The sequence below is a fragment of the Chrysemys picta genome, chromosome 10, assembly GCF_011386835.1.
Source record: "Chrysemys picta bellii isolate R12L10 chromosome 10, ASM1138683v2, whole genome shotgun sequence".
NCBI lineage: Eukaryota > Metazoa > Chordata > Testudines > Emydidae > Chrysemys > Chrysemys picta.
This window is the reverse complement of record NC_088800.1, coordinates 86561087-86574935: the sequence shown is the minus strand read 5'-3', so window position 1 is coordinate 86574935 and position 13849 is coordinate 86561087. Positions and strand designations below refer to the sequence as shown.

The following is a 13849-nucleotide window of genomic DNA, read 5'->3' as shown; positions in this document are numbered from 1 at the left end:
TGCCGTGCTTCTAGCTGAAGTGATTTTTGTGTCGCTAATTTCCTTAGTAAAAAATTTTATTTCAGCAATTGTGGACAGTGATATATTCCGTGATCTCAACATAGCTAGCGCTAGGTCATTCTGCATTGATGAGAACAGCAGGAGAGAACCTCTGCCATCCAGCCATAGTCCAATCCTGCCCAGTCAAGCCACTGTGAAAGAACACCTCCATCCTGCTGCCTTCAGGTGTAGGAATAGTCTTTTGCTTCTCGTGCATTGGGTTCAGCTGCAGCTCAGATTTTGGTGATGGCTTTCTCGCTATCTCTAGCAACTGTTTGGTGGCTGTAGGACATTGGTTGGTGCCCAAGTGCAGTCTCCATTGGGCAGGTGTCCACGTCACAACTAATCGGCCCTCTTGTGGTAATTTAGAGACACCTCCCCCCCCCCCCCCCCCGGTGTCACAATTCCTGAATTAACTGCTTCTCTGACCCCCTCGTGGCCTCCTTCTGGGCACCTCACTTAGGTCTCAGGCCTATAACTATCACCATTCTCAGGGTGGAATTTTGTGATTCACTCCCTCCAGACCCTGGCATCTTAGACTGCAGACTTCTGTGATTCACTGATCCTCTCAGCAGGTCTGACTTCAGCTCAGCTCTTGCAGTTAATGACAAGGTTATTCAGTGACCAGCCAGGTCTCATAAAGCAAAGTACTATATTTATCCAGAACAAAAGTGTTTCAGAGGAACCATATCTTAAAAGCAATAAACTATGTATACACACCACTGGTGTAACAGGTAACCATCTTCCACTGAGAGACCCTGGCAGGTTTGAAAGAACTTCAGGTCCTCCAACAGGGCCTGTTTCTGGTCACCATCTCATGTCTGTCAGTCCTCGGATGCAGTGCCCCTGGAGCCCTCCTCAGGTCAAGGCTGATATTTTATGCAGTTTTAAGTCCTTTGTCTTTTGAAACCTCTTGAACTAGGTCAAACCTGCCTATGCTATTTCCCCGGGGGGCAAAGCTTGCTACCTGCATTGGTTTGGTATTGGGGATTTGCACTGATTACTCCCCTCCCTCAGTGTCTTTAGTTCTTGAAGGAAACAATCTTTAGTTCACCCATTAAGCCAGGAATACAATCACTAACAAGCCCATAAATAGATATAGAACATTCATAAAGTTAATACAATCAGTAGTCTTTGAGTAGTGAATGATTCCACCAGGCTCTTGCCTCTCTGGGCAAGCTCTGAGTAGTAGCAGGGCCCTGGCTGTTTTGTGCAGACCCAATCCAGCAGGTGTTCTCAGAGGCTGCCCACGGATTGGACCCTGCAGGTGAGATAAGTGGAGGATTGCCTAGTTTGAGGCGCCTGTGTCAAGGATTTAGTGGCATTAGGGGTATGCTGCAGTTATGCCACTGTAGTATAGACACTTCCTCTTATCAAAAAATGGGGTTTTTCCATCAGTGTAGCTAATCCACATCTCTGAGAGGCAGTAGGTTAGAAGAATTCTTCCATTGACCTAGCCACATCTACAGTGGGGGTTAGGGTGACCTGACTATGGTGCACAACAGGGCATGAAATTTTTTACAGCCCTGGATGACGTAGCTCAACTGACCTAAGTCAGTGGCGCTCAAACTTTCCAGACGACTGATTTGTGTTGCGTATCCGCAAGTTTCACCTCACTTAAAAACTACGTGCTTACAAAATCAGACATTTTAACATATAAAAGTGTCACTACACACTATTACTGAAAAATTGATTACTTTCTCATTTTTACTTTATAATTACAAAATAAATCAATTGGAATATAAATATTTTACTTACATTTCAGTGTATCGTATAAAGAGCAGTTAAGTTGTATGAAATTTTAGTTTGTACTGACTTTGCTAGGCTTTTTATGAAGCCTGTTGTAAAACTAGGCAAAGATCTAGATGAGTTGATGTACCCCCTGGCTGACTTCTGCGTACCCCCAGGGGTACATGTATTCCTGTTTGAGAACCACTGCCCCAGGAGTGGATTTACCATGAAACAAACCATGCGGTGGCACGGGGGCCCCCAAAATGCAGGACAAATATCTGACAACCTGCCCCTGAGTCCTGGCTGGTGGTGCAGCAGGGCTCAGCTAGACAGGCTACCTGCATGCCGTGGTCAGTAGCCCCACACCGCTCCCAGAAGTGGATGGCTGCTGGCACGTCTCTGTGCCCCTGGTGGGGGGGGGGGGGGGGAGGGATGGGGAGGCGACTCCGTGTGCTGCCCCACCCCGGGCAGCGCATGGAGACCCGCTGTCCCCCTCACCCCAAGGGGCATGCAGAGATGTGTCAGCAGCAGGGCTAAAACAGATCCCTGCCCGCTCTGCCTCACTCCTGGAAGCGGCCAGCATGTCCCTGCGGCCCCTGGGGTGTGTGTGGGGAGGGTGTGTCTCTACACTGCCCCTGCCCCGAGCGCTGACTGCAGCTCCCATTGCCCCCCCTCCCCTGCCCGCCTAGGAGCCACTGCCGGAGGTGTGTGTGTGCTGGTCGCTTTGGGAGCCGCGCTGCTTGAGATAAGTGCCACTCACTGTCCCCATCCTGCACTCCAACCCCCGACCCAGAGCCTGCACCCCGCACCCGAACTTCCTCCCAGAGCTCTCACCCCTCCCAATCCACTGCCCCAGCCCAGAGTCCACACCCAGCACCCTAATTTCCTCCCAGATCCTGGCCCCCGCATCCCCTCCTGCACCCCAACCCCCTGCCCCAATCAAGGTACCTCACTTTATTTTCATTTACTTCCCATTATTTATAATATAGGAGGAGGATGAAGAAAAAAAATGAAAAGGTGTGTGTGGGGGGGAGATAAGAGATGTTCTTGGCTGGGTCATGTGCTATAATATATATTCTTCTTACTCTATTTTTCACTCCATGCATCTGATGAAGTGGGCTGTAGCCCACGAAAGCTTATGCCCAAATAAATGTTAGTCTCTAAGGTGCCACAAGGACTCTTTGTTGTTTTTGCAGATACAGACTAACACAGCTACCACTCTGAAACCTAATCTCTTTGTGGATCTAACACTGTAGCTGATTCTGATGATGCTTTTAACTGGTGGCCAAACTGTGCCCCACTCCTCACTCCAGAGGTGCATGGGGCAGAGGCTACGGGTGCTCTTAGAAACACTTATCTGGGCTGGGGCTTGTCGCACCAACGCAAACCCCTGCAGTAGCTGGGCAGTGCTAGGGGGGCCGGTGTGAAACTCCCCAGTGTGGGCAGGATGCAGTGTATGTAACCTGTGCTCCTCTCACCCTTGGTCTCCCCCCACAGGCTCTAGGTTCCTGAGGCAGGGCCTGGCCCCAGGGGTGGAGGGTCCCTGCAGGGTGTGTGTGTAGGGCAGTCCCTGGCCTTGGGGAGCAGGATCCCTGCGGGGGGTGGGGGTGGCCCCAGGGGAGCAGGATCCCTGCGGGGGGGGGGGGGTGGCCCCAGGGGAGGAGGGTCCCTGCGGGGGGGAGTGGCCCCAGGGGAGCAGGATCCCTGCGGAGGGGGCGTGGCCCCAGGGGAGGAGGGTCCCTGCGGGTGGGGGTGTGTAGGGCAGCCCCTGGCCTGGGGGAGGAGGGTCCCTGCGGGGGGGTGGCCCCAGGGGAGGAGGGTCCCTGCGGGGGGGTGGGGTGTAGGGCAGTCCCTGGCCTGGGGGAGCAGGATCCCTGCGGGGGGGGGGGGTGGCCCCAGGGGAGGAGGGTCCCTGCAGGGTGTGCGCGGCGCAGTTTCCCCGCCCGCCCGCCAGGGGGCGCTGCCGGCCGCTCGCTGCGACGCCCTCCCCTTCCCTCCGCGCGCGGGGCTTGCCGGGATATGTGCGGCCCCGCGCGGCGCACGCTGGGTAGCAGGACGCCATGGCGGCCCGTGTCCTGTCCGCCTGTGTCCGCCGCCTCCTGCCCCGGCTGACCCCGCTCGCGGCCCGTAGCGCCGGCCCCAGCCCCGCCGGGCTCAGCGCCCTCTGCAGCCGCCGGCCGCCCGCCCGCGCAGCGCCGGGCCCCCAGGTGAGGCTCGGCCCGCGCTCGGGGCTGGCGGGGGGAGCCCGGGGGAGCCCCCCCGAGGCCGGGCCCCGCCGCCGCGCTCCTCCCCCAGGGACCCGCCCAGCGGCGGGCGGGGCTGGGGAAGCGGGGAGCTCCCCGCCCTGTCCCGGCCAGAGGTGACCCTGGGCCCGGCCCCGGGCTCCGCGGCCCGGTCAGGTCGGTGTGGCCCGGGCCCGGGCGAGGCGGTTGCCAGCCAGAGGCCGGTACAGCCGGGAGAGCCCCGCACATCTGCGGGCCTTGTTTGCCGATCCCGTGAATAAACATGGTGTGTCCGCGCGGGGTTCGAGCGGGGCTCGCCGGAGTTCCCACGGGTCGAGCTGGCCCGTCAGAGCAGGGACCTGAACCCGAACCCTTCGGGGCTAAGCCAGGCTCGCCAGTACCCGCCAGTACCCGCCATGGCTGGCGTGAAGGTGGATTATCCCCCCGTTCCCAGCTGCCGCGTTTCTAGCCCAGTTCTCTGAGGCTGCCCACCCTGGGAGACAGGATATTTCTGCAGCTGGGTCTCAGGCCTGGGCCGCTGCGCTGAGGGAGAGCCGAGCCTGCTCCACTCTCCAGCGGTGGGCGGTATGGCTTCTCCATCCCTACCTCCCATGTGCAGGCCACCATGTCATGGTTGTCATCTTTTGTGGCTGACAGGAGCAGCGGCTCTGTCGAAGAGGAGCTTGCTAGCACATGCTGCTATTTCCCTTTCTCTTATGTGGGATTGAGCCTGCTGCCTATGCGTGGCTTGGCTGATTATGGAGTTCTCTTATCACAGAGAATGCATTGTCTGCCACCTTCAGGGATTGCCTGGAGAGGGTTTTGTCCACTATACAAAAGGGAAGGTGTAAAAGAGAGAATCCTGTCTCAGAGTCAGACTGGGGTAAGTGCTGTGCAGGCCCCTTCATTCGGAGTGACTCTGTGAAGGATCGGTTCATACATGTATTTATGTGCAGATTGTCCTGGTGGTTTTGTAAGGAATTCCTGTGCTTTTCTTGTAGGTCTCTGGTACGTTACAGTTGTGTCGCCATTATTCAGATATGCCACCTCTTACTTTGGAGGGTATCGAGGACCGTGTGCTGTATGTCTTGAAGTTGTATGATAAAGTAGATCCAGAAAAGGTAAGCTATAGACACTGTTTCAATTCAGGGTGCCCATTTTTCAGTAGATGAAAGAAAACAGTTATGGTAACAAATGGAGTTGCTCCTCCAGGCCACCATAAAAGAAGGGAGACCCAAACCTGTCAGTGTGTGCCTTGCAGAAGGATACAGTCTGTAATTCTGCAGCATGGGGGGTAATTCTATAGCATGTACACACACAAACTGATATGCTATAACAGATGAGTGGTGACAAGGTCCAGGAAGTTAAGGCCTTTGGATTAATAAACCAAGTCAGCATCCAGGGGCAGTCAGGAAACAGGAAATTCTGTTTCTCTGAACAGTTACTGTTAATGGAGCAGTTTTTCATCTCAGGAAAGATGTTAAGAGACTGCTCAGTAGTCAAATTGCCCCTTCATATGTTAACTTTTTTTTACTACAGACATTTGTTATTTTTAAGTCTCGAGAAGGCTTAGTTATGTGGATAATGATATGTATTGACTAGATAGTGGAGAAACTCATATCTTTTCAGTTAAAAACATGTTTGGCAGAGGGACGGTAAAGGCCAAAACCACTGGGTAGGCTGTAAACTCCAAGTGGGGGCACATCCTGATATTCTAACTTTTCCTACCCTAGCGAAATGACTGCAATCAATTTTATTGTATTTTTCTTTGGCTTTTCTCCCAGCTTACAGTAAATTCCCACTTCATGAAAGACCTGGGCTTGGACAGTTTAGACCAAGTGGAGATCATCATGGCCATGGAAGATGAATTTGGTAATTGAAGTTTATGTGATGTCTGTTCTCCCTATCCTTCCCTATGGAGAGGAAGGATTGTCCAGTGGTTAGAGGGCTAGCCTAGGACGTGGGAGAACTAGCTTCAAGACCTGCTGTACCACCAGCTTCTGTGTAACCTTGGCAAGTCGCTTAGCTCTGCCTCAGTTCTAATCTGTACAGTGTGGCTAATATTTCCGTATCTCCTGGTGGTGGTGTGAGGATAAATATACTAAGGACTGTGAGATGCTCAGCTGCTTTGGTAATGGGGCCATGTAGGTACTTAAGAGAGAGAGATCTGCTGTTGTCTTGATTGACCCCCGAAATGTGCTTACTGCAAACAAAATCTTAGTTCTTTTATTTCCATAAGCTCAATATGAATATTGAACGTTGACTTAACTTCCACAACCTAAAGAAAGCTGTTTTGCTCTCTGAGCAATGTAAGTATCTCTAACTCTCAGGGATTTATTTTATTCTTGTGGCTTCTGCACCTCCTGTCTGAAGTGGAAATTAAGGTTTCCATAGCTTCAGTTTGGTGCATCTTCAAGTCCCTGCCTCAAAACCTTCCTAGGGAATTAGCTGTAGTGTAGCATGGCTAGGAGCCAACAGAGCATTCAGGGTAATGAAATGCAAATGAGCACACTAGACACAAGACTGCTGTCCAATACATCCACATTCTCTTGTGTGCTCTGGAGGTGAGAATTGTATTAGACTTCTCCAACCTTAGCTTCTAACAATTCTTTAATCTCTTCATCTGGCCCTGCTAAAACCACCTTTTGTTTCCTTCATTTTATTGTATTCCAGACTCCTTTGTACTTCATATCTCGGAGTCCTTTTCATTGCTTCAGATAAAAAGCAAAATGCTGAAATATAGACATAATTTAACAAAAAATTGTGCCATATGAGGCCAAATATGGCATTTATATTCACTGCATATAAATCCCAATAGTGTAAAAAATAAAGGGTAGTAGAACATCTACACTTTAATTGGAGGCATTCTGCCTTGCACATTGCCCAGATATATTTAATCACTGCACTTGTTTACATTTGGGGGTGGGATTAACTTGCAGCTAGCAGGACTTAGAAATAGAAATGCCAGAATTTTCTAGAAAATGTTGTAGCGCCCAGTTCTACTGCTTCAAGCCCCAGCGGGCCCTAACCTGGTGAACTTTATGGCTACTTGCTATAATGACACTTGATAGAAGACTGTGAAACAAACTGTGATGCTTTGGGTTCTCCCTTGCATGTAACTAGCCCACTGCCTTGCCAGCTCACAGCTGTTGCACATCAGAGTTGGTTTCAGAGCTCTGGGAGTCCAATAGAAGCTTGAACTGTGCTTGGAAGGGTATCAAGTATCAGAGGGGTAGCTGTGTTAGTCTGGATCTGTAAAAAGCAACAGAGAGTCCTGTGGCACCTTTAAGACTAACGGATGTATTGGAGCATAAGCTTTCGTGGGTGAATGCCCACTTCATCAGACGGAGGTCTTGCGTCTGAAGTGGACATTCACCCACGAAAGCTTATGCTCCAATACATCCGTTAGCCTTAAAGGTGCCACAGGACTCTCTGTTGCTTCTTGGAAGGGTGCTGACTCTGTTAGTGAGGCTTCGCAATCTGCAGGAACTGCTAGTTCTGCCTAATGTTCTGCTGCTGGGGACGGCACAGCAGGCTTGGAAACACAGCTTTAGTAATAAGAGGTGCCAAATCTGCCTGCACTGCTGAACAGCGACCCCTGCCCGTGGGTTGCCCACAGAGCCAAGGCACAGGCGTCTGAGTTTGTATTCGGATTTCTCTCTCTTTGCTGCTGTTTCCACTATTCCAAGCTAAGCATGTACTCTCTCTTCCAGGGTTTGAAATTCCTGACGTGGAAGCAGAAAAGCTAATGTGTCCACAAGAGATTGTAGATTACATTGCAGATAAGAAAGATGTATATGAATAAAGACATTTCTTTGAAGTGGAGTAAGTAGAAACTTACGTTTATGTAAGTAGCCGTAATGGCCAGGCAGTGTAAAATCACCCTGGAGTCAGCGGAGATGAGAAATACCTTCTTCCTATACTGTATAATGTAGTCAGCGCTATGACATAGGCAAGGCATTGAGATGGGATCTAGCCCAGATTTTGGTGGCAGACGGCAAGTCTGCTGTCATGGTGAAATGAGCTTGTTGCCTCAGCCCAGTTCCCAGCTGTATACATCAGGGGAAAATACCAGCACAAACTGCAGTCCCACCAGAGTGCCAAGGACTGAATGCTGCCTAAGCCCCCCTCTCTCCCCACGGCAGGGCTGAGGAGCACGGCAGGGCAGCGTGGAGGAAGCATGCACAGCTGCTCCTGCTGCTTGAACTGTGCCGTGATTGGAGAATGGCAATCTCCCCAGAGCTAAGCCTTGCCACGGACTCTCCAGATTCCTTTGGCAGTGCTGTTCCATGCTGGTCATGTGTCCTTGTCAGGTCCCTTTTCTTGCACGTTTTATTATACAAGGTAACTTTTGAGCTCTGAAACACCAAATCTGTGTGGCTTTTTTAACAGGAAATTCTCTTCTACCGTGCAGACTGGGATGATCTCAGCGGTCGGTGACTGTAAGCGCACATTACGGTACCAGTGCTGCAGTAGTTCTGTTGGACATTGTATTTAACGTCGTCTAAATATGTATTGGCCTTTAAAACAATAAATATAGAAGACCATTGTTGTCTTGGTGATTTTGTTCTACAATCCCTTTGTCAGTGGTCCAGAATAATTTGTTTAATGTATAAAAGTCTCCAGCACTGGCTTTGGCCATTTTTAAAGTGCTAAATCTGCCCCTTTGGGACAATGTTCTGGCTCCTCAATGGTGAGTGGTAGGCCAGGCTCCAACTGTTCTAGGCCTTCAGCATCTCGGTTCAAGGTAGCTCCTCCGAAGTCTTGGAAAAGCTCTTGGGGCATATCTTCAGAAAGTGTACAAGTGTAGTGACACCATGCATTTGACTGCTAGTCCCATGGCTCTGGGTTTATTCTGCTGCTTGGGATTGCCTGTGGATCCCTGTCCCGAGCCTCTGTGACTGAGTGATCTTAGCTGATATTAAAACAGCCACGGTACTAGACAAGGTGTTTAAAGTAGTTGGTCTTGCACAGAAAGCGCCCATCTTCACAGGGCCCCCGTGCAGTGTTAAATAAGATGCTTTACTAAGCACAGTTAGGATGCAGTAGTTTACGGTCAACATCCTGTGCCTGGCAGTGAAATTCAAATCATATCCCCTTGTTTTGTAGAACTATATGTATAAACACTTCATTATTTCTAACCCGTCCTAGAGGGCTTCAACGTGTGCTTGTAACAACTTTGTACAGGGTCTCGTCCAAATCTAAGCCTGCTGCCTGCCTCTATGTGACAAAAGCATCTCCTAAGTCTGGCCACATAGACTATAAAGAATACAATGGCTCAATGAATGGGGGCTGCGGTTGGCACTAAGACCACTGTAGGTAACCGTGTAATGAGCCCACCATTCCTTGCAGTTTCAGAATGCCCAGAGATGGGTCTTATATCTTTGTACAACTTGTATTAAAATTGGCTTATTAAAAGAACTTGTACTCTCTACTGCCTGAGTGATCACTTTCCCTTTTCATGGCTCGGTAAGCTCAGTGTCTGCTTTCTTTCCAATAAACTTGATTCTTTCCCACTGTTTAATGTGTTTATTAAATAAACTTGTGTTGAAACAGTGGTTCTCAAACTTTTGTACTGGTGACCCCTTTCCCATAGCAAGCCTCTGGGTGCAACCCCTCCTTATAAATTAAAAACACATTTTTATATATTTAACACCATTATAAATGCTGGAGGCAAAGCGGGGTTTGGGGTGGAGATTGACAGCTTGTGACCCCCCCTCCCTATGTAATCTTGTGATCCCCTGAGGGCTCCTGACTCCCAGTTTGAGAACCCCTGTGTTAAAAGTAAATGTTAGTTTCAAACTGATTGTACTTACCTGATAGAAAATAAAGGGAATGATTTTCTTGCTGCTGACATGCAGAATCGGATCAGTGCTATTGTAAACAGACTCATCTCAGCCTGAGGGGCTTGTTTGAAATCTCTCCCAAGACAGAGCTGAAAGTTGTTGCCGGATACTACACAGCTTTTTCCTCTGAGCCAAGAACCACTTTCATCTGTCCCAGGGGCACCACGCGGCTGAGAGCCAAGAAAGTGTCACCTGATTATTTATTTTCCTCTGACATTCAGGATGGTAGGCGGCTGGGAAATAAACTGGAGCCTACGCCTGCCCCACAAGGGTTCCTTAACGGGGTAGGTGTTTGTTTTCACAGCTTGCTATCTCAAACTGTATTTCAGCTTCACAATTCTGCGTCGGACTGAACTCAGCCCGCTGGGAGTCGCTCTGCCTGAAGCTGGTTATGGCTCAAATGGCATCTGTCCTCTCAAAGGGTTGTTAAAGAGACGACGTGATTTTAGTTACCGAGGGCCTTTCATTCCAAGCGCTTCCCTCACTAGACTGTGCAGGCAAAGACCTGGCTTTACTGAAATGCAGCCACTTGGAGGGCAGCAGCTGTTTAACAAACCGTCCTATGCATGGGGTTTAGGACGAGGTGAAGGAAGCAGGCTTCCTGCAACTTCCGGGGGAATGTAGAGAAGTGGAATAGCGTGAGCCCTAAGGGATGTTACCTAAGGCATGTATGCCAGCATTCCTACCCCAAGGCCTGAAACTAAAAAGATTGGCAGCAGCTGTCCTACTCTGACACGTTTTGTTTGTAGCAGTCTGCCTTGCTGCACGTGGGATTAAATCTTTAGCTCATGCATAGCTGGATCAGCACAATCTATAACAACTGTTCCCTAGTAGCAGGGAAGCTGCACGTGCTGTCAGGGCTGGCTCTAGGTTTTTTGCCGCCCCAAGCAACAAATAAATAAATAAACCTCTGAGAGTGCAACTGCCGAAGTGCCTCCTGGAATGCGCCCCTGGAATTGTGCCACCCCAAACACGTGCTTGGTTTGCTGGTGCCTAGAGCCTGTTCTGCGTGCTGCACCTAAAATGGTCCTCGTAAGTCAGTGCCTGCTTAAAAGCCCCTGTTATCAGGACCAGTGCTGGGTATATGGCATAGTTACTTCAAGGGTCCCACCGTGCATTGGTACAACCACTGTTTGCGGTGGCTCCAACATGATGCCACTGCCTCACCACTCTTGCTTCCTTTAGATTTGGTGTTTTCCTTGGAAGTTTCCTGTCCAGCTACTGCCTCCGCTTAGCATCTGAGATTACATCCGAGGGAAATACGGGGGTTTGATCAACTCATTGTGTAACTGCCATTGACTTCAGTGAAGGGGTAATCAGGTTCTAGGAGTGTTTTAGGTTTGGCTCTGTCAGGGTCTGCAAGGAGGAAGCTATCTGATACCATCCCCCCAGGCCTGCTGCTCCCTGCTCCACTATCCTAGTCCAACACCCCCCTGCGCTCCACCTCAATATACTCCCAACAGCCCCCTCACCTCTCTGCCCTTGGCCTCAGGATGCTATCGAGCTGATGGCAGCCTTCAATTTAGTTCTAATATGACCAGAAAATGTATTTTCAACACCAGCATGTTGTGTGAATCTGTATTACAGACACATTTGAGGGTCTGGATGGCTCTGGTAATGGTTGAGAGTGGACATTATGTATTTTGTATGTACTGGTCTGTGTATGTTCTCTCATAATACAAGAGTGAGGGGATTTCAGATTGAAAGGCAACCAATCTCAAATGGATAGAAATAAATACTTTTGACACACCACAAAATTAACCTGTGGAATCCATTTCCACAAGCTAGAGGAGGTGAATAATGCAAGGGGATTTTAAAGAATGAGTGGGTGTGTACATGGATAGCTAATCTCAACCACCGTTCCGTTAGACACGATACACTTCAGGACTTCAACGCCTCACACTTTGTGGGATAAATTAACCCGAAGTTTGGAAATAAACTTCCCCCTGGGCAGGTTATTCTGTAGCTGTCCGCTAGGGGGTTTCTTGCACCTTCCTTGGAAGCATCTATGGACTGGTGACCCCTTTCATATAGCAAGCCTCTGAGTGCGACCCCCCTAATAAATTAAAAACGCTTCTTTATATATTTAACACCATTATAAATGCTGGCGGCAAAGTGGGCTTTGGGGTGCAGGCTGACAGCTCGCAACCCCCCAGATAACCTTGCGACCCCCTGAGGGGTCCTGACCCCCAGTTTGAGAACCCCTGATCTAGTGCTAGCCAGTGTTGGGCACTGGAAGCTCGACCCAGGGGCGACTTGGTAGAGTGATGCCTACATTCCAGGGGAGAGCAGACAACCTTGTCTGTAGTTGGTTTCACCACCTTAACTAAAGGGGTGATTTTTAAAGTGATTGAATTAAACTGAAACAAAACCTTGTGTGGACACTTTAAATTTGATTTAAACGTTGGTGTATAGCAATTTAACTCAACTCAGTGCCCACACAGGGTTTTGCACCAGTTTCATACAATTGGATTTTAAACAGATTTGGAGTTGAACTAGTGCAATTCTGAACAGAGCCAAAGCCTACCCTACCAGTGGCATGAAACGTCTACCACCGTCACAGCTGAGACTGCCAGCAGGCTCTGGGTGCTAATTGTGATGTGCACGCTTGGTGCTGCACTGAGATCCCCACCGAACAGCCATCAGACAATAGCAATTTTCAGTCTCCTGGACCCTGGTCCACTTTTGGATTGGCAACACCTGTAGGTGGAAGAGTTCACAGCCCGCTGTCAAACCCCTGAGTTGTTCCATGTTAGTTGAAGCTTCCGTTTGCAAAACCTAATGTCTGTTCCTGTTGGCATTAGTTCTTTAGGGAGAGGCCTTTGCTGTAGCAGAATGTGAGGTAAATGCTAAGCTCCCCACCAAGATACTAGATTGCTAGTGTGTGTCTCGTGTTGCATTGAAGAGGGTTTTCTGCTGTGGACAGTGTGTGTAGCTCCCAGAATCAAGTGACTATCTCCTTTTTGAACAGGTAAGTTTCTAGTCCTTTGGATTGTAAATAACATCTTGAAAAATGTGACCTGTGACCTGAACACACCCTAATGCCGCACACTAGAAGGCAAATAAAAATCTCCACACTTACATTTCAAATCATGATGTTGGGAGCCTGATTTATGATTTTCAAATGGCTGCATTTGCCATTTCTGTGCATCTGAACCTGCCTTTGGAGTCTGCTCTTTGCCTGTATTGGGGCCATCTAACGGGGTTTTGTATCTAGGCGTTTCTACAGAGTGGCAGAGACCTTGACCCACACCGTGTGATTTCTGTGGGGGGACGTTTGCACAACGTGTATGCGGCTTGCCTGTGTTTGTGTGTTTTTGCACAGTGCAAAAGCCTGGTTTTTATGGGCTAGGGGTGTGGTTCCCTCGCATGGTATTTGTTTGGGTTGTGGAGTGTCTGTCTAATGGGCAGTGGTCTCTTTGCCTAGTGTGTTGTGTGGCTCTGCCTGGTTGAGGATGGCACCGTACGTGTTCTGTAGAATGTGTGTGTTGTGGTGTGTGTGGTGAGATTCATTCTGGGGCAGTGGGGGGTGCATTTGAGGGGATTGTGGATGGGGGGCTTAGGGGTGCATTGGGGTGGGGCTGTTTATGGAAGGGAGTTCGGAGGGGCTGTGGGGGGGTTGGGGAGGGGCGGGACAGTGCGGGGTTTGTGGGGCCTGGGGGCGAGGTTTGGGGTGCACCGGGGCGGGTCTGGGGGGCGGGGTTTGGGGTGCCCCGGGGCGGGTCTGGGGGGCGGGGCAGTGCGGGTCTGGGGGCGGGGTTTGGGGTGCCCCGGGGCGGGGCAGTGCGGGTCTGGGGTCTGGGTTTGGGGTGCCCCGGGGCGGGTCTGGGGGGCGGGGCAGTGCGGGTCTGGGGTCTGGGGTCTGGGTTTGGGGTGCCCCGGGGCGGGTCTGGGGGGCGGGGCAGTGAGGGTCTGGGGGCCTGGGGGCGGGGTTTGGGGTGCCCCGGGGCGGGGCTTGGGGGCGGGGCAGTGCGGGGTTTGTGGGGCCTGGGGGCGGGGTTTGGGGTGCAC

At 50.6% G+C, this 13849-nt stretch overlaps 1 protein-coding gene across 2 annotated transcripts; it reads left to right on the top strand.

Annotated features, from left to right (window-relative positions):
- Positions 1-3782: 3782 nt before the first annotated feature.
- On the top strand, positions 3783-8539 carry NDUFAB1 (NADH:ubiquinone oxidoreductase subunit AB1). 2 transcript variants are annotated; one of them, XM_005288912.4, is made up of 5 exons: positions 3783-3977; positions 4994-5113; positions 5777-5864; positions 7706-7817; positions 8385-8539. In XM_005288912.4, exons 1-4 carry the CDS (start codon positions 3831-3833, stop codon positions 7795-7797), a joined length of 447 nt encoding a protein of 148 aa, XP_005288969.1. In that variant the 5' UTR covers positions 3783-3830; the 3' UTR covers positions 7798-7817; positions 8385-8539. The 2 variants fall into 2 exon arrangements, with proteins under 2 accessions (XP_005288969.1, XP_005288968.2); XM_005288911.5 differs by lacking the exon at positions 3783-3977 and adding an exon at positions 4082-4875.
- The last annotated feature ends 5310 nt before the right edge of the window (positions 8540-13849 follow it).